Below are 26,287 nucleotides of genomic sequence, written 5' to 3'. Positions count from 1 at the left end.
ACCACAAAGATATCATCATGATACAAAACTTCTGTGGCCCCCACAAAATTTCCAATGGTGGGCCTTCAATCCCCGTTGTTTCTTGTGGTATGGCCACATGAATTTTGGATCTTCCTGATTTTTAGACTCGTGTACTATTGTGAACTCACGAAGCTGATGGACGGAGGTGATTTATCACGGACATCTCCGTGGGCCCCACAAAACTTTCGACTACAGGAACTTCATGTGGCTGGAGGCACAGGCAATCCGCGTCCGTCTCAAGCATCCGCACTCCGTAGGAGGACGAAGAAATGCTCATCACGCAGCGAGCAGCCGGTGCACAGACCATCACATTAGCGGTGTCTGCTATCTTACGCACTTGGTGAAGCAAATGAGGGCTGTAGTTCAGCGAGTCCTCTCTGCAAGCGTTGAGGTCAATCCTCTCTTCTCCCACCGTAAACCCTCTTTCTCTTTAATTTAAAAGGGTAAATAGATTATTGAATGGCGCATGATAGCAATTGCAGGTTGATGGGCACACGATATCGGAGATCGGCCCCGGCCTCCTCGTCCTCGTCGGTCTTCACGAAGCTGATGTAGAATCTGATGCAGACTACATGTACTCTCTCTCTCTCTCTACATGTACTCTCTCTGCATCGAATGCGCAATTCATTAAATCTTGCAGTCAATCGATAACAATAACAAAAACGTTATATTCCGAAGTTTTTCCACTAAAACTCGGCGTATAACCATCTCTACCATCCAATCAGTTCACATCTTACACGCACATATTTATTTATTTATAAACATATCTATTGTTAAGAACCTAACCAATACGCCAAAGGCCCTTGGACTGATGGAGCGCGTTAAGTTAGGCTTTTTAAACCTTTGGGACCCTTTCCAGGCAATGGCGGCTGCACTCTGGTTGCTCAGGTAGCCTTTTCCGTGCTATGGCGGCTTTCACTTTGGTGCAGGTTGCCTTCTCCACAGTTCACCCCTTTTGTTACTCGAGCACATGACATCAATACGCCAAAAGCCCTAGGACTGATGGAACTTGTTGAGTTAGGCAGAGGCTCTTTGAACCTTTGGGATAGTAACATCTACACAATCATCTAAGCCTTAACCCAATTAATTGGGGTTGTCTATATGAATCCTGTTCTGCCATTCCACTTTATCAGGGCCACTACTTTAGTTAGATGATAGGTCATCAAGTCTTTTCTTACAACCTTGATCCATGCCCTTTTGGGCCTTCACCTTGTTCTTTTAGAGCCTTCAACTTGTATCAACTCAGTCCTTGTAACCAATGTGGCTTTTGGTCTGCACTGCACATGACCAAACCATCTAAGTCTACTTCCCCTCACCTTAATACCTACTTGTACTGCTCATAAGTTCCCTCGAATGCATTCATTTCTAATTCTATTCTTCCTTGTCTTGTCGCCCATCCATCTCAACATCCTCATTTCAGCTACACTCATCCTATGAACATGTCGTCTCTAACTGCCCAACTTTCTGTCCCATATAGCATGTCTGTTCTTATAGCTATCCTATACAATTTCCCTTTTAGTTTGAGAGTGTGCGTGCGTGCGCATTCCTCCCATGTAGAAAAAACGATTCCCATTTTGCATGCACGCGCGCGCACACATACGGCGACCTCCCCCCGTGTGCGCACATGTGTGTGAGCGTGCAAAATGGGAGTCATTTTTTTCCTCCTTGGCAGCCGCACGCAGACACACATGCGCGCGCGCGCGGAGGGCGTGACTTGTGCCAATTAAGCGCTACATGGGAGGAACATGTACATGCACAAATGTTAATGTAAGGGCATTTTCACACCAGGTTCGAGTGGGGTGGCCTGTGGGATGCGGGGGCACACTCGGGGTGGGTGGCCTGCAGAACCCATGTGATTTGGGGCCCGTGTAGGCAGGTGGCTCGTGTGAGGCGGAATCCATGGATTTGGGGCCCACGAGGAGGGTTCGTTCGAGGATCTAATCCATTGATTTGGGGCCTGGGCTATGAGATAAAAAGATTAATTCGCCATGCTCTATCAGTCCGAGCTTTTAGAGCAAGTGGTTAATTGTCTTGCATCAGATGTATGTATGTATGTATGTATGCATGCATGCGGCGTGGCTCACATGAGAAACGGTGTAAAATTAGGCTAGAACCTCTAAATTCATGTGGTGTGGCCAGTGTTCAAATTGTCGGCGATATTATCGAAATATCACCGATAATTTCAGTGTTGCTGCACTGGCGACACCGAAACCCCAATATTTCGTTTCGTTTCCAGATTTCGCCGAAATCTCGCCGATATTATCGATATTTTCAAGATCAGGACGACATATCACTGTTCCCACCAACCACGGGTGGAACTGTAGCCACCAACCCACTTTTATCGATAAAAGAGGGGGTTGTCAGCGAAAAAATCACAAAAAACATAAGAAATACCTGTTTTTTCGCCCGGATTTGGAGGAAGACGCGAGTTCAGCTGCTCTTGAGTGCAGATCGACATTTCCGGTAAGATTCAACCCTAAAAATATCTTCTTTTTTCGTCGAAAAATCCTCTGCAAGTTGCGGAAACAGCTTGCGGGCCGAGATCTTGTACGAAAATAGAGGTTTTGTTTGATTTGGGATTAGGGAGAGAGACTTTCGGGTAGAAAATCTCGGAGAAATCGGTGGGAAGGAATGAAATTTCAAAAATTTTGGAAGGGGAGAGGGAATTTGGGGTTTTTATCGCGAATTGGGGATCGGGAGGGCCGCGGGCAGATGCGTACTCGGTTACGCGGTACGCTCTTATCGTACTGAGTAACGCCGTGGGGCCCACCGAGAATGCATCTAGTCTATCCATGCGGTCCATTCGTTTTTCCATATTGTTTTAACGGTTGAGACCAAAATTTAATGGCACAAAAAAATCAAGTGGACCACACCATTGGAAACAGTTTGAATAATGACTTCCACCGTTAAAACTTTTCTAGGGCCCACAGTGATGTTTATTTCTCATCCAACCGTTCATAAGATCACACAGACATGGATGAAGGGAAAAAAAAATAGAAGTTTGATCCAAAACTTCTGTGCCCCCCAAGATATTTTCAACGGTAAATGTTCAATTTATACTGTTTCCTATGGTGTGGTCCACTTGAGGTTTAGATATACTTATTTTTTAGGTTCAAGACCTAAAATTATCTGTTACAATGGATGGACGGAGTGGATAAAATACATAAATCATGGTGGACCCCACAGGTGGGCTTGGACGGTGCAACCTCACTTGGTTGCACACCACCCCACCACGAGCTTGGGCGGCTTGGGCTCTGGGTGCATGCTGGTGCTATGTGGGCCCCACCACGATGCATCTGTTGTATCCATTCTGTCCATTAATTTTTAAATATTATTTTAGAGCTTTAACCAAAAAATGAGGTAGATCTAAAACTTAGGTGGGCCACACCACGGGAAAATAGTAGTGATTGGATATCCACCATTTAAATCCTCCTAAGGCCCACTGTACTGTTTATTTGACATCCAATCCGTTAATTAGCTCATAAAAACTCAGATGAAGGGAAAAAACAAAGATCAGATTGTTCCAAAATCTTTATGGCCCCCAAAAAGTTTTTAATGGTCATAGTTCATTCAACACTGTTTCTTGTAATGTGGTCCAACTGATATTGGGATATACCTTTTTTTTTTTCTAAATATCATAAAATTATCTATATAAATAGATGGACGGCATGGATGAAACACATACCTCATGGTGGGGCCCACAGAACACGGCAGGGGAGTAGCCTAATCCCTTTCCGCAACGTGCGGACCAGGGACGCGGATTTCCTGCCGAAGACCGTCCGCTAGCTCAGGTGGGGCAGGTGGGGCCCACTGTGATGTTTGTAAGAAATCCTCTCCGTCCATCGATTTTGTGATTTCATTTTAGGACTCCTTGTAAAAAATGAAAGATATCCAAAGCTCAAGTGAGCCGTACGAAAGGAAAATGTGGTTTGGAAAATTCCTACCGTTGAAACCTTTCGACAGTGATATTTAGATGCAAACCATACCGTAAACTCTGTTGGACCCACCGTAAATGCATGTGGTTCATCCACGCCGTTCATACGTTTTTAAAGATCATTGTAGGCGTTGAGACCAAAATTGAAGTATATCCACACCTCAACTGGACCATACCACGTGAAACAGTGGAAATATTTATTTTCACCGTTGAAACCTTTCTAAGGCACGTGGTAATGTTTATTTTTCATCCAACCTGTTCATAGGATCTACAGATATGGATGAAGGGAAACAAACAAATATCATCTTGATCTAAAACTTCTGTAGCCCTCAAGAACTTTTCAACGGTAGAAGTTCAATTCACACTGTTTACTTTGGTGTGGTCCACAAGATATTTTTATAGGCTTTTTTTTTTTGGCTAAAGCCCTAAAATTATCTGGTAAAATGGACGAACGGGTTGGATAAAATGCATGAATGAAGGTGGGCCCCACAGAGTTTACTCAATACGCTTAGGGTACTCGGGGGTACACCATCCGAATCCGCCAGGGGCGCTGGGAACGGATTGGCTACTCCCCCTGACACCTGCACCGTGGCTTGTGGGCGGTGCTTTGTGGGCCCCAACATGATGTATGTTTTTCATCCATTCCGTTCATCCATTCTTACAGATCATTTTAGGGCTTGATACAAAAAATGATTGGAATATAAATCTTAGGTGGGCCACACCACAGGACAAAAATAATGAATGGATATTCACAATTAAAATCCTCTTAAGGCCCACTGTACTGTTTATTTGACATCCAATCTGTTGGTTTGGTCATAAAGACCCAGCTGAAGGGAAACAATAAATATCAGCTTCATCCAAAACTTTTATGGCCCCCAAAATGTTTTTAATGGTCAAAATTCATTCAACACTGTTTCCTGTAATGTGGTCCCCTTGAGATAGAGATATACTTCATTTTTTTTTATCATGTATAAAATGATATATAAAAATATATGGACAGCATGGATGACACACATACATCATGGTGGGCCCCATAGAGCACCGATCACCAGCCAATGGCTGGTTTCAGGGGGAGTAGCCAATCTGTTCCAGGGCGTCACTGAAGTGACGTCACCAAGCTTTGTGGACCCTGCCATGATGCATGTGTTGAATTCATACCGTCCATCCATTCAGAGAGAGAGAGAGTTTTATGGCATGAGAAAAATAATGAGATAGATTTAAAGTTCAAGTCCACCATATAAAACAATGGGGACTGATCCAACGTTCAAAACTTCCCCAGGGCCAAAGAAGTTTCCCATCAAGCTGATATTTTTGTTTTCACTTCATCTATTTCTATGTTAACTTATGAATAAGTTGGATCTAAAAAATACATAATGGTGGGCCTTATAAATGTTTCAACGGTGGGACCTGATTAGGGAAAAAGTGTTAAGCATCTATTGGTAGTATGGTGCACTTTAGCTGTATAGTACCTGATTAAATGCTTTTATCTTTGCCATCAAGCACCTCTCATCTCTTTACACGTGTGCACGTTTAGAAAATCTGGACCGTTCATGTGTTGGGACCTGTTATTGAGGGTCCATAGCCCATTTTCGATACTTGTCGGATATTCTCAGTATTTGATCAGAGAACTTGTTATTGCCATTGAATTTGTGGACGCTCCCTCTAATTGGCCTGGATCATCCATCCATTCATTTACCAATGTTCTAGATCTAATGCTCCATCAATAGCTTTGAAGGATGAAGCAATATGCTCGATTTAGGAACCTGACTTGTTCAGGTTACAGTTGGTACTTGTATAAGTAAGGCCCATGATTCAGTGATCTAAGCCATTGATATGGTGGGCCAAATGTGAATGCTCCATGCATCAAACTTGCGATGGAAGAATAAATACATCAAGGTGGGCCCCATAATCAGGACTGCACTGTCGTGGATGAGGTTGGGGCTGCACATGCACATGCATTCATAAAGTAAAATTCAATCCATCCGCACTTTTTTTTGTCGATTATTGCAAATTTGTATACTACTAGGGAGCACAATGTCGTCTGGATCGGGAAAAGGAGCAAGGGACATAGGGTGGAAACATGGACGGCCAGTGGAGGGGAATAAATATGGAGCCATATGCAACTATTGCGGCCAAGTGATACGGAGTGGGGGAGTGTCTAGGCTAAAAGAACATTTAGCAGGGGGATACAAGAACGTGAAAGACTGTCCAAGTGTAACAAGGCCAGTGAGAGAGGAGATGAGAAGAGTGTTGATTGAAGCAAAGTCACGCAAGCTGCAACAAAATGATTGGGAGAGGGATATGAGGGAAGAGCTACGAGGCACTAGACGGGGCGTAGGTGCTATCGACGAGCATGATGACGACGACGATGAGGTGATCGCATACCCAGATGATTGGGTTACGGCTCGAGAAAGGAGTGATTTTAGACAAGTGATTCATGAGTCTCGGGCTTCAGAGTGGGAGAGGGAGCAAAGAAGACGGATTAATGAGAGTAGGCCGTCGTTTGGGACGTCCCGACATGAGACTGGTGGGACCAGCAGACGTTTTGAGGGAGGCAGCGGGCATGTCATACAACGGACGCAAAGCGCTCGTGTCACAGATGCATCCATCGCAGGTGTTAATCAAAAAAGATTAAAAAATATGTGGAGCAAGGGGCTTAGGGAGAAAGTAGGTGGTGGTATATCTAGGTGGTTCATCTCGAGCCATATACCAGCAAATGCAGCAGCCAGTCCTCACTTTAAAAATATGATTGAGGAGGTGCAGCGTGCCGAGCCCGGCGTGAAGCCTCCCACGCCACAGGAGATTCTTGGCATCTACCTCGATCGGGAGCACAAGGAGATGCAAGCTTGGGTACGTGGACTCAAGCCAAACTGGAAGCAGTACGGGGTAACAATCATGTGTGACGGGTGGACGGGACCTACGAAATTGTCCATTATCAATTTCATGGTGTACTGTAGAGGACAACCAGTTTTCCTCAAATCCATTGATGCATCGGCCAAAATAAAAGAGCACGAATACATATATGCTCTCATAAAAAGAGTGATTAGAGAGGTTGGGTCCCATAATGTTGTCCAAGTTGTGACGGACAATGGCAGTGCGTTCGTTAAGGCGGGGAAGAAATTGATGAAGAAGTTCAATCTCTATTGGACCCCATGTGCGGCACACTGCATTGATTTAATGCTCGAGGAGATAGGCCAGAGGGATTCTGTCAAGAAGACTATCCAGGATGCGAGGAGAGTGACAAACTTTATATACAATCACTCATGGTTGTTGGCTGCAATGCGTGAGTGTTGTGGAGGGGACATTGTTCGACCAGGCACGACACGGTTCGCCACGAACTTCATTGCACTCGACAGCTTATATAGGCACCGCGTGGGTCTGAGAAATTTGTTCAGATCCGAGAAATACATGGAGTGGAATCAGAGGAAGACCGATGGTGCAAAGACCTGTTCGAAGATAGTGCTTTCCGATTCCTTCTGTGAAAAAGTTTACAACGTCGTTTCCTTTCTGCATCCGATGTACAAGGTCCTACGAGCCGTAGATAATGAGATGTGGCCTTCGATGGGGTCAATGTATGAGCTTATGAGAATTATGAGAGAATGAATAATGACTGCAATCCCCAGTTCGTATCAATGGGTGATCAGTATCATCGATGGACCAGGACCCTCCAGCATCCACTCCACCAAGCTGGTAAGTTTCTTAATACAACTGAGTACCTTAAGCATCACTTCTGTTTGCATGTTAATACAACTGAGCAACTAATATTTGGGTTTCAGCATACTATCTGAATCCCAAATTTCATTACAAACGTCGGCTCCATGAGAATCAAAATTTGACGATGGCTGTCCACGAGGTGTTCGAACGATTGTTCTCGACTGCACAAGCAGATTTCGGTAACCAGGTAATGCAATAAATTTTCTTCCTTATAGCCTCTAGAAATATGGGTGATTAAAAATAATGACCTGTGAATCTGTGTTTACAGTTATTGCGGTTTAGGGATGCGAGGGGTACGTTCTCATCTGCATTAGCAAAAGCATCGACTGAAACGATGATGTCATGTAAGTATGGTAACATAATTAGGTAATTGCATTTTTCGTTTAAACTTCATACTAAACTAAGCTCCTTATGGATATATAGGTGAGTGGTGGGCGATGTACGGAATCGACACGCCCGCACTGCAGTTATTAGCAGTCCGTGTTCTCGCACAGACTGTATCCTCCTCACCGTGTGAGAGGAATTGGAGCACATGGTCACTTATACACACCAACAAGAGGAACAGGTTGGCATATGAGAAGCTGCAAAAGCTCGTTTACTGCCACTACAATATGAAGTTAAGAGAGAGGCAGTTGAGGGTAGATCGAGACATGGAGGAAAATCAGGACCCACTGGACCTATTGTCTATAGGTAACATGGCACAGATAGGTGATGATGATGAAGACCCACTTTATGAGTGGGTCAAATCAGCTGATTTAGATGATGCGGAGGGAGGCCCTTCTCCACAGGTAGCCGAGGGAGCAGCAGCTCTAGGTATCGACGTTGATCAGGTAGTATCTGAACAAAAGGCGGATACAGACTCCTTTGATCCTTTGGTGAGGAGTTCGGCACGTTCCAATGAGGGTGAGGAAGCATCTTCACGGCCCCCACCCCATCATCAAGTCGTAGTGAGTGATGATGATGATGAGACTCAACCCCCACTCAACACTGGTCCTGGGGATGACGACGACAGCGATGATGATGACCACGGCGATGACAATGGTGATGAGAGAGGGGACGGAGGCACCGACACTAGTATAGGTGGTACTAGTGGGGGTAGGGGTGGTAGTGGTGGGGGATATACGACGGCTCAGAGCCAACGATCCGTTGGCCAGTTCACTGAGGAGCAAAGCTTTGACCATGCCACTCAGGACATGGACCATGGATCTCGTCCACCATCCAGGGCGAGAGCATCGGAGCCCACATATATGTTCGAACGTCGTTCGAAGAAGAAAGCTGGACGCGCCGCGGCTGATGCCCTCACACGCAGCTTGTTATCTATGGACATAAGTTCAGATCGGGGGAGCTCCACCTCTATCCCACCTTATGCTCATGGGGGATATCATGGGTATGGCCGTGACAGCTCTGACATTCAGTCACGCTCATCTACCCATGAGTACAGGCAGCCAGAAGATAGTTCTTCGAGTCATGACCCTTTGACAGGTGGATATTCGGGATACCCGTACGACTGGCAGCAATACTATCAAGGAGTAGGGGTTAGACTTGATCTGTTCCCTCAGTACCCTGCTCAGGAAATGCCATCGATGTATGTCACGCAATTCCCACGTCTAGGCGTACTCGTACAGTTTGGGGAGGATGATTATCAGAGGTACATAAGAGAGTTCCTCAATTGGTACGAGCAGAGGATGACTTGGGAACAGTACTGCCAATATGTTGGGCAACAGTACTACTCTCAACTGCCACGGGATCCAGACAATGATTACGAGCCACCTCGTCACTCTATGTGGGGATGAAAAATGGCTAGAAATGTGTATTTTTTAAATTTATTTACTTTTGCATGTCTTAATTGTTGTAAGCTTGCATTTGTATTATATTAAACTCATTTTGATTACTATTTGAGTGATTTCTTACAACAACGCATGCCTTTTGGCCCCCATTAAATGAAAACTTTTAATTTAATATATTCTTTTTGCAAATTTTTTATTCCTGAATATGTAAATATATGTATTTAGGCATGTCCTGAAGTTTTACTGAAAAATTCCACCATTTTCTCCATGTTTTCCCCTTTTTCCCTGCATTTCCGGTTATCGGCGATAACGATATTATATCGTTATCTCCGGCCAGCGAAACTTGTAGCGACACCGATAACTCGAACACTGGGTGTGGCTCACATGAGTGTTGGAATGTCATGATTTTCGAGGTGCCCCTTCATCTTGGTGGGGCATGTCAAATGAATATGTTGGATTGCATATGTGCACCATTGTAGACACCACACACAATTGCATCATTTTAGTGGTGGGTGTCCCTGTCTCGCCCGTTCCCTATGTTGTAACCCACTTGAGTTTGAATTGGCTTGGGTTTTGGGTCCCAGTTAAAACACATGGTGACACACCTGATGGATCTCATACACATGAAGTCGTTCATTCACGTCAAGGAATGGTTGTGCCTTCTATATGAGTGTGACTAGGAAGTCAACCAAGCGTTTTCATAAGAAGAAGCTTGCAATTTTTTCTACCTCTTGGGGTGAGTAAATGTTACATGAGTAGCTTTTACCACCCAACGGTTAAAGAAGAAGAAGAAGAAGAAGAGAAGAAGAAGAAGAAAAATTTTAGGTGGAGTCGCAGGTCAATACCCACAATGGCGTAAAATTCATGCTTAAAACCTCGAAATTCATGTGGTGTGGCCTATCTGAGTGTTGGAATGTATTTATTTTCAAGGTGTCCCTTCATCCTAGTGGAGCGTGTCAGATGAATAGCTCAGATGGCATGTATGCACCTTGATGGACTTCACACACAATTTGGACAATTTTATTAGTGGGATCCCCGTGGTGCAGCACACCTGAGTTTTGAATTGGCCCCCTGGTCAGAACACCATGAATGGGGTGGATGTCATCCACATGAAGTCGTCCATTCATGTTAGTGTATGGTCATGCCGCCAGTATGAGTATGGCTATGCAAGTCACACAAGTGTTTTCGTAAGAAATAGCCTGCAACTTTTTCCTAAGTCATGGGGTGTATAATGTCTTTGTGTTAAAGTTTTTACAACCCAATGGTGAAAAATTTGAAAAGTTTTAAGGTGGAGTTGCAGATCACTCCCCACAACAGCTCTCCCCTGTTTGGATGGTGGTTTGCTGAAAATGCCAAAAAAAGGGGGGTTGTATATGATGTTCTGGCAGAGTATTCAGGCACTCAAAAAATTCCAGTATATGGGCATTTTGTGGAATCATACCAATTCCATATTCTGCTAATAGTTTGTTTTGGTTATGGAATCATACCATATTTAGGATCAGCAGCGTGTCTTGCCACTTGGGGTCCAGATGCAGAGATGGTCAGTGATAGGAAGCGTTCATGTTCTGAGCACTAATTTTAGTGGCCTTTCTTTGGATGGTCACACTGAAAGGGAGATCCTGATCATTGTTTCTCTAGTGGCGCACATTCAGTTCTTATCCATGGTTAGAATTATACATTCAGCATAAGTTTCTGCTTGTCTGGGGTTTAAACATGAGTAGTTGTGATCATCTGAACACCTTTATAGGTGGCCTGAAATGGGCAACACATGCTCGTAATATGACAACACGGGTAAATGAACTCCTCTGCTTGAGCATGGCATATCCTACTCATGAACACAGTCAATGTGCACGTTTAGTGCATTTAGCTCTATTTTAAATGTCCAAATCGCAGGTCCCAGTGCTGTGAGGCTTAATCCAAAATCATACAGTGAGGGCAGTTGTAATTGTCCTTTTGGTGGCCACTGAGTGATCATAAATTCATAATAGCCTGATCGGATGCCTAGGATCATCAATGCAGCTTGATCTTTAGGTCAGCTCTTTCCTCAGTGCAATCACAACTTGGTGGTTTGGATTGAGCTACATGCAGGTCATGCATACAGTGCATGCATTTGATATGCCATACAATGGCAGAGGTACAATTCCTCCAACTTAGATATGTCATGCATTTGATGGATAAACCAAACTTTATTAGGAAAAAAGAAAGATTAAGATACAACAGAGGGATGAAGGAACAACATCCCAACCACCAGAAAAGCATCAAAAGCTACAACAGCTCCTGATTTAGCTAAGAAATTTGCCTCAGCATTAGCTTCTCTCTTAACTTGTGAAAAGGAGATCTCTCCTCCCCTACTCAGGTCCCAAACCTCTTCAATCATGCTAGCAATCTTCCATGGAGACTGCACAGCGGGCACAGAGCGGTCACATTTGTTGAAACACCTTTGATGATCGCAGGATAGAAGCCATACCGAACCACAACTTTTGTAGCTTGCAGAAGAGCACCCGCCTCCACGAAGTTTTGTGTCCTTGATCCCAATAGGACATAGAACTCAGCCATGATGTCCCCATTATAATCCCAAACAATGCCCCCAACTCCTACAGGGCCAGGATCACCAAAGAATGGTTTGCAGCCTGCAATGCAGGCGCATCTAATAGCTGACCCCTTGATTGGGCGACCAGGATCAATGTGCATAGGTTTCACTTGGATTTAGGTCTATATTAGTTCACAAGATTGCTAGTCTATATGAATTTGCACTTGTTATTTCAGTCTCGCGTTCTTTCTTAGACAAGTGGTGCATGAAAGCTTTCTTACAAACGATACGAACCAGCACTCTTACAATCAATATTATCATGACACTTGAAATTGAGTGTGTACGCATTCGCGTTCATTACCTACTATACCAAAATACTCGTGTATGCATTGTATATGATAAAAATACTTGGGGCCCTTTTGGATGCACTTTTTCTCAAAATGGAGTTTCTGGAAAAGGGGGTTTCAAGCCTGCTACTTCGCTCGACTTGGCAATCAGCGCTTTTAGCGCCTATTTTGTCGAGCGGTAGATGAGGCTTTGTAAGTGCACCCAAACACACAACATCAATTGCTGGTTGAATCAAAATGGCGTTTAGGCCTCAAATGCTCCTTCAGAGGGAATGTCAAAAAAAGCCCTTGTGCTTGTACCGGATACTTAACAGACTGTTGTACGAAATGGTTTAACCCTATCTTGTAGCATTGAGATTTTTTACTCTCTAAACCATTACATTTTCTTATTGTAGTGGCGTGGTTGGTGGGATGTATTTTAGTATTTATGCCATATATTTCACAAACTTGGGAGTCTTGTCCCATAAATTCATTTGATTGGACACCGATATCCGTATATGTATGTGAGCACGTCTGCATTTATGCATGGTTCTAAGCCCTGGTCTGAAAAGAGTTAAAAGTAGGGAAGCAGCACACATGAATCAACCTTAGATATTATTCACATTTTTATTTGCAACTAAAATAGTACCCATGTGTCTTTGTATTTTATTTGAAGTTCTATGGAGCTGTTTTATAAATTTTATTGACTTTGCTGAAGATAACCTTAGGAATGGTTTTGTTTTCTAGATGTAGGAAAGTATTGAACATGAGGCTATTTCCAAATGAGAAGAGCGGAAAAGCATGGGACCAAAATGTAAGTGTCTTCTATGACCTATTTTTATATTTAAGCACCATATATATATATATATATATATATATATATATATATATATGTATGTATGTATTTTATGCAACAATGCAGATAAATACCACCACCATTATCTTTGCATTTTCCCTACTATTTGAGGTTGGCTTTATGGTTCGTGTTCTGCAAATTATTTCTGTTTAGGCTATATCCTTGGTAAGTAGACATGATTTATATCCCTTCTCACCATTTTGATCCAAGTCCTTTTAGGTCTTTCCCTCATCCTTTAATACTCTTCAATCTTAATAAAAATCCTCCTATTTATTCTGGCCATCTGCTAAATTCTGGTTTTTACATTGGCCATCTCTGCTTCCCGTAGCAGATGGTCTACTTATCTCAATCTTTTCTCCATCATTTTATGTCCTACTGGGGCTACTCTTAGGCATTCTCCAATGACCTCATTCTTGATCATATCCTTCCTAGTATTTTCCATGTTTATCTGGCCAATTTGTTGAGAGTAGCTCTAGGGTCCCTTAAAACTATCCATCAACCTATTCATCTAAATTAAAACATCTTTGTTTTAGACAATACATGCGTGCTTTATATGCCATCCATTGCAGTCCCTTAAAACTATCCATCAAACCTATTCATCTGCATTAGGGCGCTTGACTCAACTTCCTCACTTGTTTGAATGGCTACCTCTTGTTGTGTCTTCTTAGCAAATTTTTGGGAAGTGGAAGCCTGTGAAGTTGAGATAAGAGGAACATCCAAGGCCCCAGTTATATTTTCGTTGAGCCAGATAAATGATCCTTCGTGTTCCTGTAAAAAATTTTAGTTATAATGGTTGAGCTTTGAATGATATTTGATTGACCATCCCTTAGTAGTCTTTTTGAAATGATTCTCAATTATTTGCAGGTCATGCAGAGGAATTTTGGAGTTCTCTTGGGTATTTGAAGTGCTACACAATTTTTGCAGATTTATGATTTTATTCTCTTGATGATAGGTACCTAACAGTCCATGTGATTATGACACTAGTAACCCAAATTACCTGATGCTATGCTTGATGTTTGTGTTGATTTCTCAGTGAGCCAGTTTACTTTATTTGGCATTCTAAAGGGCAACAAGCCAGATTTTCATGTGGCTATGCCACCTCAGAAAGCAAAGCCCTTCTACGATTCTCTAGTCGATAAATTTCGCAAATCATACAACGCAGATTCCATAAAAGGTATTCCTATATGCTATTGGTGACTATGTTTACTTCATTGCAACTTTTGTCTTCCCAGCTACAACATTTCCTCTGAAGAATTGTAAACAGAGATGGTCGATCAAATTCATGACCCTTCTTTTAGTTGATTTTTCCAAGAGATCATCATCATCATTCTACCCCCTATTCCAACTAATTGGGGTCATCTACATGAATCCTGTTCCACCATTCCACTCTATAAAGTACCATGTCCTTGGTTAAACAATTGGTCATCAACTCTTTTCGTGCTGCCTCCACACTCCACCCATGGCTTTTTGGGCTTTTCCCCTTGCTCTTTTAGAGCTTCAACTTGAACCAATTCACTCCCAAGTAGTGCAGTTCTTGGTCTCCATCGCAATTGACTAATCATGGAACTCTATTGTCCCTCATTTTACCACCATTTGATGCTACTCCTAAGTTCCCTTGAATGCTTTGATTTCTAATTCTATCATTGTCTTGCCACTCATCTATCTCAGCATCCTCATTTCAACTATGGTCAATTGCTCATCCTATGAACATTTTGTTCCTTTGCTGCTCCAGCATTCTGTCCCCTAAAGGACGGCTGGTCTTCTAGCTATCCTATATAATTTCTCCTTCAGTTTCATTGGTATGTGGTGGTCACATTCAACTCCATAGGCACATCTCCACTTTATTCACCCAACTCTAATTCTATGAGCAACATCCTTCTCAATCTCTCTACTCTCGACCCAAGATATTCAAAATGGTCCATGGGTAACTTATACATTAGATAATATTTTCCCAAGTCCTGGTCAATGTTGAAATCACAATCTATACTTTTGCTTCTCTAGTGCACAATCAAAAGCTAGTATTAGTTGATGCCTTTTGCAGAATTCAGTTAGGGCCTGTTTGGATTCATGGAAACGAAAGGAAACATTGTTTTTCATGAAACTCATTTTCCGTTATTTGTCAAGCCTTTCTTAGTGGGAAGTTGTGCGAAACACCATTTCTCACTCCTCACTTTCTTCGTTGGAAAATTAACAAATTTATTTTCCCACTTCCACTCCTTGCAAAAGCATTTTCATAGAAAGAAATTGGTTTCTTAAGGGTTAAGCCCCCAATCTTCAATTGCCTCATATGTTGACATGTGTTTATGTGCCAAATAAGCCATTGTGCATCAACTGGATGTGGATTGTTTGGTGATCCTGCCACCACGGACGCCTATGGTGGCCTGATGTGGTGGGATTTGATTGGGCCATGTGTTGTTATTAAAGTTGGGTCCACACAAAGCATGTTTAAAGGTTGTTAGGCCGAGTATGTACTTGACCAGGTCACATCTCTGATAGCGGCATGTTGTGCAATCAAATCCCACAATGTTGGGTCACCATGGACGTCTATGGTGGCAGGGTCACCATGCAATTCGCGTCCCTTCGGTTATGCCTCACATGTGCCAATGTGCCATATTTTGGCCATCCATATTCTCTTGTGACCCACATGTGTAAAGCATCCCACATGTGACACCATCCATCTCCTCTTGTGCCTCACATGCGCTAACAGTCTGCATACCACCATTCATCTTCTCTTGTACCCTACATGTGCAAAGCACTAAATTCACCAATGTGCCACATATGCCATCGTTCATCTTCAATTGCTCCAAATATGCCACTGCCAGTGGTGTTAATGTGTACAAGTGCTGCCATCTAGCTTCAAGTGCCCATGTATCAAATATGCCAATGCTCGTTTTGTGCTACTGTATAGCTTCAAGCATCTCACATATACCACGTGTGCCCCAATTCTGCTTCAAGCACACACATATTCTGCGTATGCCACATTTGTCACTATCTATCCCCACCCCCCACCCCCACCCTCACCCTGATTTTTATTATTTTTTTTTGTTTCCTTTCCAACAGTTTGAAATAGATTTGAAATTTCTAGGAAAATCTTAGGAAAAAATATTTCCTTTCCAACAGTTTCCTAGAAATAAGGTTTCCCAAGAAACAATATTTCCTTTCCTATGCTTTCCATGAATCCAAACAGGCCCCTAGTGTTATTTATATAACTCAAGATGCTTGAGTAAACTCAGATCTGAAATTTATTCGTTAGTACTTTCTTCTGTCACTTGAAACTAACTGATCTCCTTGAGAGGTACTGATAACTAAACTCGACTGTCTGGAAATTTTCAGAACTTCCTTTTATCACTTGGAACTAATTTATCTCCTTGTGATGTATTGACAACTAAAATACTTGTAGTAAGAGAATCGATCAGTACTTTCTTTAACTCACTGAAGAGTTGGTTCTGTCCGTTTGCAAGATTAGCTCTCTGACCCTTTTCCTGCTAAGGATTGGTATTGCTTAGAAGTAATATTTCATCTATAATTCCCGATTTGATGCCCCCCACCCCTTTTTTTCCTCTGTGATGGTAAATAACGTACTTAACCCAGTGGTTAGAGTACTGCTTTCATATGGCGAGAGTCATTCGTTGGCTTTTCCATATTGATATATGAACTCATCAACATGTTCCCTTATTTTATAGAGGAATGCCAACTGCAGTTACTCAACTAGGAAGATAATTACCTGGTCACATGAAGATTGGTGCTGCATCCATGTTCAAGGGTGGAAAAGAAATATAGCAGATAGATGGGACAATCCTAGCCTTTCATTTGTGGCCTGAAAACAGATAGACGGTCAAGAAGAGATATTCAGCAATGGTCCACCTTCAACTGAGAAAAGGCCTAGGATTGCTGTCTAGGATCTTCCCACCTGGGAAAGTTTTGGTGCATGGTTCATTCCTGTTCGGGCTGAACAAATCACTGGTCTAGATCAGTGGACCATGGGCCCACATGCACAAACTGAAAACCCAAGTATACTGTGCATATCCCTGGGTCAAGGTTCATATAATTCCTCTACGAGGGGAAACTTTGGGGACGTAGGCATATCAGGAATGGACCTAGGTGGGCCCTTGACGAATCTTGGAGTGACTAGGAAGGGTTTTCCTAGTCAGTCAACTTGGTGCTTTTGTCAAGTTTATCATTGCTCATGCGATGCAGTACAACTTGAAGGTATTGAATTAGGATAGGGACTTACCAATTAGAAGAACAATACCTCCAAGATCATGCTATATAATTGATAATCTCTCCACTTACAGCAGAAAATAAAAAAACACAGGAAAAAGGATAAATATGTTTAGTCACACTGGAAAAAAAGAGAAGAAAAAGGAGTGGCTATGAACGTATCTAGAGGCATCTCACCACTCGATTCTGCAACTGCTGTAGGATGTCCCATCTAGAATACTCCTACGCTTGCCTTCTGTTTGCATATGCCCCAAAGGAACCACTCAATTGGGCAGTGGGTCCCACAGTCCAATTGTTTCTTGTAAATGACCTATTGGATTGGTGTTGTGGGACCCAGGTCCAACCAGGCCACTAGGAACATCACCTGATTGGTCTTCTGGGTCCACACATCAATCAAATCTTTGACCCATTTGATTCATGTTGTGGGGCCCAGGTTCAATCAGGCCACTAGGAACATCACCTGATTGGTCTTCTGGGCCTACACATCAATCAAATCTCCCATTCTTCAATCAGACAGCCTGTGAAAATCCATCTTGGACCTCACTCGTATGCTTGCTTGATGGGTGGTCTGGAGTGCATCATCATGCCTACATTTCTGTTATTGAGTCTTTTATTTCATTGATTTCCACTTGGGTTTGGCCATTTCATGCAGATGGTGTTTTTGGAGCAATGATGAAGGTAAATTACCTGTACCGATTTAATGATGATTCTGTCAGTCTGCTTCCTTCAACAAGTTCTAACTTTTGTTTGTCCTGATTGTATGAAGGTTCACTTGGTAAACGATGGACCTGTTACCATGCAGCTTGATTCATCACATTTACTACCATCCAAGTAAGCAGATCATTGCAATTAATTTAGACATGGTGTAACCTTCGTTTCTTTGTTATTTTTGAGAGTTCTGGCAAGCACCCATGCACCTCTCCGAAGGTGGGCCTCACAGTGTAAATGCAGTGGCCCAGAAATGAAGATGGTTCATTCATCAGATAAGCTAATCATGTTTGAAAACGGTATGGTCTGAAAAATTGCTGATGCTTCACATTCAACTTATGCATGATCACCTATAGATCAAGTGACCTGATTTTGGGGCCTTCTAACATGACGTGGCCTGGCCGATGAGCTACCTGGATCTCTCACATGTGGTGCATGAGCCAACATGTGGAATTTGTGTGCAGAGGTGCATGTAGGCTTAATGGAACACTATTTTAACTGCTTGATTGATAGTTAGCAACGTTTAACAGCACCACTTCTGATGTTAATGAGATGTAACTCTTGTAGGAATAATACAAGTGAGGTGGTAGAAGAGGAGCCAGAACCATGATTGCTTTAGTCCTGCTTGAATAATGCAAAATCAGTATTAGGCACTGTGGGTGTGTATGGATACATCATACATTATCAAATCAAAGTACAAGTTGTAAGTGGAAATTAACCAAATTGCAGTTTTCAGTAGGACTGAAAAGGAGCAAAACTCGAGAATGGGGGCTCTTTCCTCATTACAAGCACTCTGAAGCCATCATTAAGCTGTGTCGTTTCCTCTTGATTAAAGCTGAATGTTTAACAATTCCGTTCACCTTTGCATCATCCAAACGCATCCTGAATGGACATGAATTCGCAATTTTATTATTATTATTATTATCATTATTAATTCGAACAGAAAATATTTGTGAAATCATGATCCTGATACTGTGCAGGGGAACTTCCTCTAGTTGCAATGGACTCTCTCAGAGGTTTGATATGCACACAAGAGCTCCCTCCCTCCCTCTCTGAAGTGGAACTGGGTTGGGTCAGCTTGCGGCTCAATTGGTCCGACTGACTTCTGATGTGGGTAGTGGGTTGGGCTAGAATGGCCCATTGAAGCTAATGGGTTGAGTGGACTTGCGAGGCAATTGGTGCCACTGGCTTCTGATGTCCAGGTTAAACATCAGCTGCCTAACTGGAGAAGGCTGGGCATGCCTTCAAGCCCAACCTGATTACAATAAAATGGGTATGTTTGAGCTTGGGCTTGGGTTTGATGGAGTTTGTGGGTGGGGTTTCTGGCCCATTTAGTACACTGGTCACTGATCCTGACTGGACCTGACCTATTGCCATACCTATATGCATGGGGGGAGCCGATTAGGTGCAGCCCCAGCCTCACCCAAGATGGCGTGGCCCTTACTGTGGGGCCATCTTGATGTTTGTATTCTATATCCACACCGTCCCATCTAGAGCATGAGCCAAAAAATGAAGCAGATACAAATTTCAGGTAGTATGGATACAAATTTCAGGTGGACCATACTACAAGAAACATTGGTGATCGAATGTCCCCACCATTAAAAACTTCCTAGGGCTCACCGTAATGTTTATTTGCCATCTAGCTTGGTGATAAGGTCACATAAGCCTGGATGAATAGAAAAAACCAATATCAGCTTAATCCAAAATTTGTGGCCCATTATAAGTTGTTAATGGTCAACCACAACCCGAGATTTGGATCCGTTTTATTTCTGGGCTGATGCCCTAAAATGATTAGGCAAAACAGATAGACGGTGTGGATATAGAATACATGCATCAAAGTGGGACCCACGGTAATGGCGCACCATCTTGGGTGAGCGAGCCCGGGCCACGCCTAATCCGCACACCATTCATGGGTGTGGTGCAACCAGATTTTTTAAAAATATTGAAAGGCATTTAGAACAGTAATATTACGTTCTACCTGAAGTCCAAATGCATGTACGGTTCATCCCGCCCCGTCTCCATACGATCATATGAACTCGGCGGTGAGGAGATTTTGAGAGATGTGATTGGTGGGGCCGTATGGTATCAGAGATTAGTCCGGCCTTTTTAAAGGTTTTTTGGTACGTACTCAGCACATCTCTATCCGTGTATGTCCCACCAATCACATCTCACCACGTGTCCTCACCACCTAATCTGTGTCCAATATTCATGGTTTCTTTACTAAGGCCCTGTACATGTCCTGCCTCGTAAATCAGGCCAATCTACTTATTAGTTTAGCCGTATGGCTCATAAATCAGGCAATCACCCGCTCGTACTTCACGTTCCCATCTTGTCCCCACAGCGACTGGATGGCCTGATTCAGGCCCAACGTGGTTGATATAGATCTTGCATACATCTACCACATGAGATGCGTGCATGAATGATACGGAGATTCAACAGAGGAAAAAAAACGAATCCCAGCCGTCCACAAAAAAAAAAAAACCAAAAAAAATCAACAGAGGAAAAAAACGAATCCCAGCCGTCCACCAAGAAAAAAAAACAAAAAAACACCAAAATTTTTTTCCGTTGGCGGGAGTCGAACCCGGGTCTTTCGGGTGAAAGCCGAATATCCTAACCAACTAGACTACAACGGAGCTGGGAATCTTTTGAAAATTTATGTTAGTTAAAAAAGTTTTGGATCCAGTTAATATTTTATATTTTTCTTTATCCAGGTAACGTGACCTTATCAACGGGTTGGATGGTAAATAAATATTATTGAAACATTACGTTGGGCTTTAGGAAGTTTTTAATGGTAGGCGTTCAATCACCACTGTTTCCGAAAGTATGGTCCACCTGAGATTTAGATCTTCTTCATTTTTGGGATCATGCCCTAAAATCATGTGGCAAGGATGGACGGCATAGATATGGAAAAAATACATCAAGGTGGGCCCTACTGTCTTGTGTAAGGCATGGGCCGCACCTAATCTGCTCCCCACCACTTAACTCTCTAATAAAACTTCCACCAATCCGCATTCAACGTCCATCCTGCTAAATGAATGGGCTTGACTTTCCTTATAGTGGGGTGCATCTTACAGTTGTCAGATTGGCACGTGTTCACGTGTGAAAGGGTGTATGACACGTGGGGTTGCAAACGTCCTATCAATGATCAATGTTCCAACGGTGATGGTTGCACGTCAGTAATGTTGCGGTTTCATGTCGCTTTAATGAAAAGGTTGTTCTATTATGAAAGGTTGGCCCACCAATGCACAGTCACGATTGTTAGTTGAATTCATTCAAACACTAGACTATGCCTTTATTTAGATTGAAGGTCTTTATTTAGATTTTGTGTGCAGCGTGTTTCAAGCTATGATTAACTATTTGTGAAATGGTAAAGGTTAGTCTTTTATAATTATATTTTTTCAATTACATTACGCCTTCAGGACTTCTCTTTCACTAATAATTATTTTTTAACATTTTTTTAAAAAATGTAAAAGAACAAGTAAATATAAGAAGGTTAAATAATACCAATTTTATTAATATTTGAATATATGACGTTTTACAATTAATAAAGTATCAAAATAACATAGAGAGATAAATAAACGAGAGATAAGTACTTGATTTATCAGTAAGAACAAATGATCGAGACGAATAGTTAGCAGGATATGACCAGAGGTGCGTGATCGCCTAAGTAAGAACTCAGTTGATTGCGATCCAATAATTTAAGGTTGTGTACATTTAATTTAATTTTACGGTATTGTAGCGGTGGACACTGGACAATAGTGATTTATGCTAAGACCAGGCTAGGCTATGCTATGCCTAGATAAAAGTAAAGATAGATGTACAAGATGTAAAAAATATATGAATTGTGTTTAGCGTAGGCCTTGATCTCTTCTTCGTGTACTCTTTTTATAAATTTTCAAGGCGGCAAAACTCTCGCTGGGTTTCCTTGCTGATCATGGATCTTCTACTCTTTCGGCATGCATTCCGAATAGGAAGGATTCTAGATAGATCCAAAATTGTTGGTTTTTTAAATATTCTTTTTAGAGTTGATCATCTTTAGGAAACAACTGCTTTTAGATTTGAAATCAATTACCAAAATATCTGCCGTTGATCCTAGACTTGAAATCGATCATGATCATGCATCTCGATGGCCCAATTAAACCACCTCTTGCATTTATCCTGAACTTTCTCTCCCTTCTGATCGAATTTCTGAAGGGGTTGATGGACTGGATCCACCTGATCCTAATCTATTATCGAACGGGTTGGACTAGATTTTTCATCGAGCTCTCCCATTTTCTTAATTCCGATTATTGTATGGATTGGAATCCGATTTCTCTAATTTTCATCCTCTCTTGATTTGGGTCCGAACCACAACTAAATTTACTTCGATATCAGTCTGATATTTGGATATTCAGAATCTTTGTGCTCTTCGCAAGTTCTTCGAGTGTCTCTGAAAAAATCTCTCATTTTAGAAAGACTATGAGAGATGGCCTTACCGAGTGTATCATAACTAAATTCATGGTATGATTCATTCTCTTTATGGGTCTTTGTAGAAGTGCTAGGCACACTGCCTTATTAATTAGCTCGTTGATCATTGCTACATGGCACACGAGGATTCGCTCCATTAAAGGCATGCATAAGAGTTTGTACCACCACATTAATAACAGAATGTGTATTTCTGAATGAAGATTCGTTGAATATATCTTTAGGCACAAGTATGATTTCCTTGAGTACCAAGCTTATATTATTGACACATGGCAATTTACCATTGATCCATATCAAGGTGCTAAAAATGGTGTAAACAATGCCCTCCACGTTTCTTCATATCGAGAGATGTGATGAGACGTTTGACATTCAAGTTTTTGCAGCCGTTCCGATGTGCGGCACGTGGTAGCACGGGGTTCATAATCGACCATCGTGCGAGTTAACATGAGCATTATAATTCTCTTAGCATGATTGCCAGCTTTTATTATGGATGCAAAATCCAATGGTTTATGCATAAAGTTAAAAAATGACACTCTCAATGGGCAGCGACCTAAGCTTGACAACTGACCACTATTTATTAATAGAATGAAAATAAGGTTCATAACAAAATTGGTCGAAAACATCGACTTTATAAGAAACTATGATCCATACCAATCTTTGTAATGACCAATTTTCTTGCTTTTTTTATTCCTTCATTCCTCATTCCGGCTGTCCTGATTAGTGGTCATCCCTTCTTCAGTTTGCATGGACTCTTATAGGGTTGGATTGTGCTTTTTTAAATATTGATCGTTAATAGAATTTCTGCTTTCTCAGCCATCCATTTCTTACTATAGATATGCTCATCCGCGTACGACTTTCTTAACTCTTAACGGTCTTTCCCATGTTAGCGACCACTTACCATACTTCTCTCCATTCGCTTTAATCGGTAGCTTGGTCTTCTACACTAACTCTCATTCAGAAAAGCTTTTCCCCTTTACTTTCTTGTTGTAGGATCTAGCGACTTTGAGTTTATGAACCTCCAGATTATTCAGGGCCTACATTCGAACATTGTCTAGCTCTTTTAGCTTCATAAACATGGACTCAGTAACTTCTTCACGGGTTAGCTTGTGCTGGTATGCTACCCTTAAAGATGAAATGTTAACCTCAATGGGTAATATAGCATCCCTGTATTGGTCCTTCGTGAAGTCTTGTAAGCCTATAATACTTTAGACAATGTTGTATGCCACGATCGCGGATTATCCCTTATCATCTATTTAATGCTATTCTTTAGGATCTTATTAGTAGACTCGATTTGTCCATTTGCTTGAACATAATATGGTGTAGAATACACAAACTTGAACTTGTATGCGGCTGTAAAAGCTTGTATTTTTCCTCATGAGAAAGTTGCTCTCCTGTTTACTATAATCATCCCAAGAATGTCGAACGGGTGAATGATATGTTTTTTTTAATAAAATTCATAACTTTTACTTTTCCAACTCCTTTCGTTGGTGCACTTTCACCTATTTGGTAAAGTAATCGGTTGCTACAATGATGAAATTCTGATGTTTTGAGGAAAGTAAATATATCTGTCATATGATGTCAATAACCCAACCTTAAAAAGGCCATGGTTTCATGATCGAATGTAGCTTTGATGCTAAGACGTGCACTATACCTGATATCCCTTTGCATACTTCATACAAGCGGATTCTGAATAGCCGGCCAGTAGTAACCATGCCTTTGGATTAATCAACACATCTTTTGACCTGCCTGATGTGCTCCACGGTGCCTTCATGTACTTCACCAATGACTACCATGGTTTCGTCTTCTCCTAAACACTTAAGGAGAAGACTATCGACCCATTTTCTGTACAAGACTTAAGTTGTTGTCTAAGATCAAGTAGTGCAGTGAGATCTTCCGTATTAATCGATTAGTCCCGGTACTCAGCCTCATCATATAGCGGCTCATTTGCCGACGTTTCAAATGACGCTATTTCAACAATTAAGGCCCTTTGTTGTACTGCAGGGAGTAAACGTTTCGTTTCTGGATAATAAAAAAACCTTTTAGATAATCCTTATGTGAGTTTCAACCTTGCCACGATCCATGCCATTTTATTGACATCTTTAGGGCGTGTTTGGCCGGGTGCTGGATATGGAATTAAGACGACATACGAGGGTTATCAGCTTACATCCTATCCCACCGACTGTTTGGACAGTTAGTGTACTTCTCCTGGCGCTGCCCTCGTAAACAGCACATGGAATGGGAGTCAGATTCGGCAAATCCCTCTGCCATTTTCACCATCCCTCGATATCCCATGGGATTCACGATGGGATGGAAGGACGGTCTTCAGACGGTGGGCGCAGGAGAACTGGTCGGGTGATGGAAGGGACAACTCCAAGCCATGGTTGCCGTGCATGTCCATATAAATTAAGAGGTGCTGGTTTGTGGGGATAGGCAGAAAATCGAGAGGTCATTTTTCTTCACTGGCATCACTAGCCAGGGTGTTGACGGTCACTGTTCGTAGGTTGAGAAGTCATTCTTCTTCCCCGTCGTTCATAGCCAAGGTGTTGACGATCACCGTTTGTAGGTAGGTATCCGAACCAACTCATAGAAAATGGGGATTTGCAACCTTTGTTGTGTTTGTGCCCCGTTTTTGTTGATAAACATGTCTTGAAATCAATTTTTGGGTGGGTTCACTGCTGGATTGGAATTTTCAACTTCTTTTGAGGAATTGGAAACCATTTATCATGAAAATGCTCCACATGACCAAGATGACCCAATTTATATAAATTGAGGTCTTGATAATTGGTTGGGTAAATCACAATAACTGCCAGGAGGTTTGGATTTTATAAACCATTTTTCTTGCCTGAAATTGTCTTAGTAGTTGGGACATCGATCTCATTGCCCACCACTAACAAGTTTCCTAAGCCCACACGCCTATAGAGCCCTGTCCATCCACATGCAAGCACGCATGCTAACATCAGATGCATGTGTGAGATCCAAGCTTTCCATCATGTGGGTAACGGTGGGCCTGGCGTTCTAGATGTATTCTCAAATGGACTGGATGTACAAAAAATTATTGCTAGAAAGAATTGTTTTGGCCATTCTTTTGTATGGTGTGGCCCATGTGAGGAACAAGATGACTTGTTTTTAGACCAATGACTATGAACAGCAAGGCCGGACAGATAGAAAGATCGGATATGTTTGGAACTGGGTATGCTGTTTGGAACTAATTGTTGTTTGGAAGACCATATGGTTATTTCAAATGCATGTTTTGTTGCATTCAAGTAGTTGTTAGAAATTTGTTACTTTATAGTTATTAATCACTTAAAGTGAAAGAAGCTTTGCTTCGAATTGATCAATCTGTAATTGTCAATTAATATTGATTGAAGGACCTAATTGATTAATATTTGCAGCTGAGCATGTTTCTCTTATTGGTAAATTGTACAAAGCACAAAACGGTTTTTTGCATATAGTTTCTTGTTTCTACTCTTCACTGTATGTGGTCTTAATTTGTTGTCAATGACCTTCAAGAACTTAAAGTAGGATTCAAGCTTGAACTTGGTTCTTTGAAGTATTTCAATGGTTTGTCACGTGGACATGAAATAGCTCCTTGCCAGTACAATACATAAATGCCCAATTTTGGAGTTCAGAATAATACATATGAATTTTCTCTGTTTTACAATTTTTAGAATCTTTTTATGGAAATCTGTACCCATGCATTGTCGGGGAAACTGAAAAAACTTTGTA

The 26,287-nt window shown here is 41.9% G+C and overlaps 1 protein-coding gene and 1 non-coding gene across 3 annotated transcripts; one reads left to right on the top strand and one right to left on the bottom strand.

The window, feature by feature from the left end:
* Positions 1 to 232: 232 nt before the first annotated feature.
* On the top strand, positions 233 to 18,956 carry LOC131245315 (uncharacterized). 2 transcript variants are annotated; one of them, XM_058244676.1, is made up of 8 exons: positions 234 to 412; positions 504 to 595; positions 13,060 to 13,126; positions 14,033 to 14,063; positions 14,202 to 14,342; positions 18,042 to 18,067; positions 18,156 to 18,220; positions 18,665 to 18,956. In XM_058244676.1, exons 1-8 carry the CDS (start codon positions 371 to 373, stop codon positions 18,705 to 18,707), a joined length of 507 nt encoding a protein of 168 aa, XP_058100659.1. In that variant the 5' UTR covers positions 234 to 370; the 3' UTR covers positions 18,708 to 18,956. The 2 variants fall into 2 exon arrangements, with proteins under 2 accessions (XP_058100660.1, XP_058100659.1); XM_058244677.1 differs by lacking the exon at positions 18,042 to 18,067 and having other exon boundaries at positions 233 to 412.
* Positions 18,957 to 20,657: 1,701 nt separating this feature from the next.
* On the bottom strand, positions 20,658 to 20,730 carry TRNAE-UUC (transfer RNA glutamic acid (anticodon UUC)). Its single transcript has one exon. It is a non-coding gene; the product is annotated as a tRNA-Glu (tRNA).
* Between the last annotated feature and the right edge of the window lie 5,557 nt (positions 20,731 to 26,287).

The sequence above is a fragment of the Magnolia sinica genome, chromosome 5 (genome assembly GCF_029962835.1).
Source record: "Magnolia sinica isolate HGM2019 chromosome 5, MsV1, whole genome shotgun sequence".
In the NCBI taxonomy this organism is placed as follows: domain Eukaryota; kingdom Viridiplantae; phylum Streptophyta; class Magnoliopsida; order Magnoliales; family Magnoliaceae; genus Magnolia; species Magnolia sinica.
Note: the sequence above shows the minus strand (reverse complement) of the source record. Positions and strands in the feature narration are given on the sequence as shown.

Bases quoted from the DNA above. Each gene is read 5' to 3' on its own strand.
- LOC131245315 (XM_058244676.1), top strand. From the start codon at position 371: ATGAGGGCTGTAGTTCAGCGAGTCCTCTCTGCAAGCGTTGAG. The intron at 18,068-18,155 runs GTAAATTACCTG...GATTGTATGAAG, and splicing joins TTTTTGGAGCAATGATGAAG to GTTCACTTGGTAAACGATGG. The intron at 18,221-18,664 runs GTAAGCAGATCA...TAACTCTTGTAG, and splicing joins TCACATTTACTACCATCCAA to GAATAATACAAGTGAGGTGG.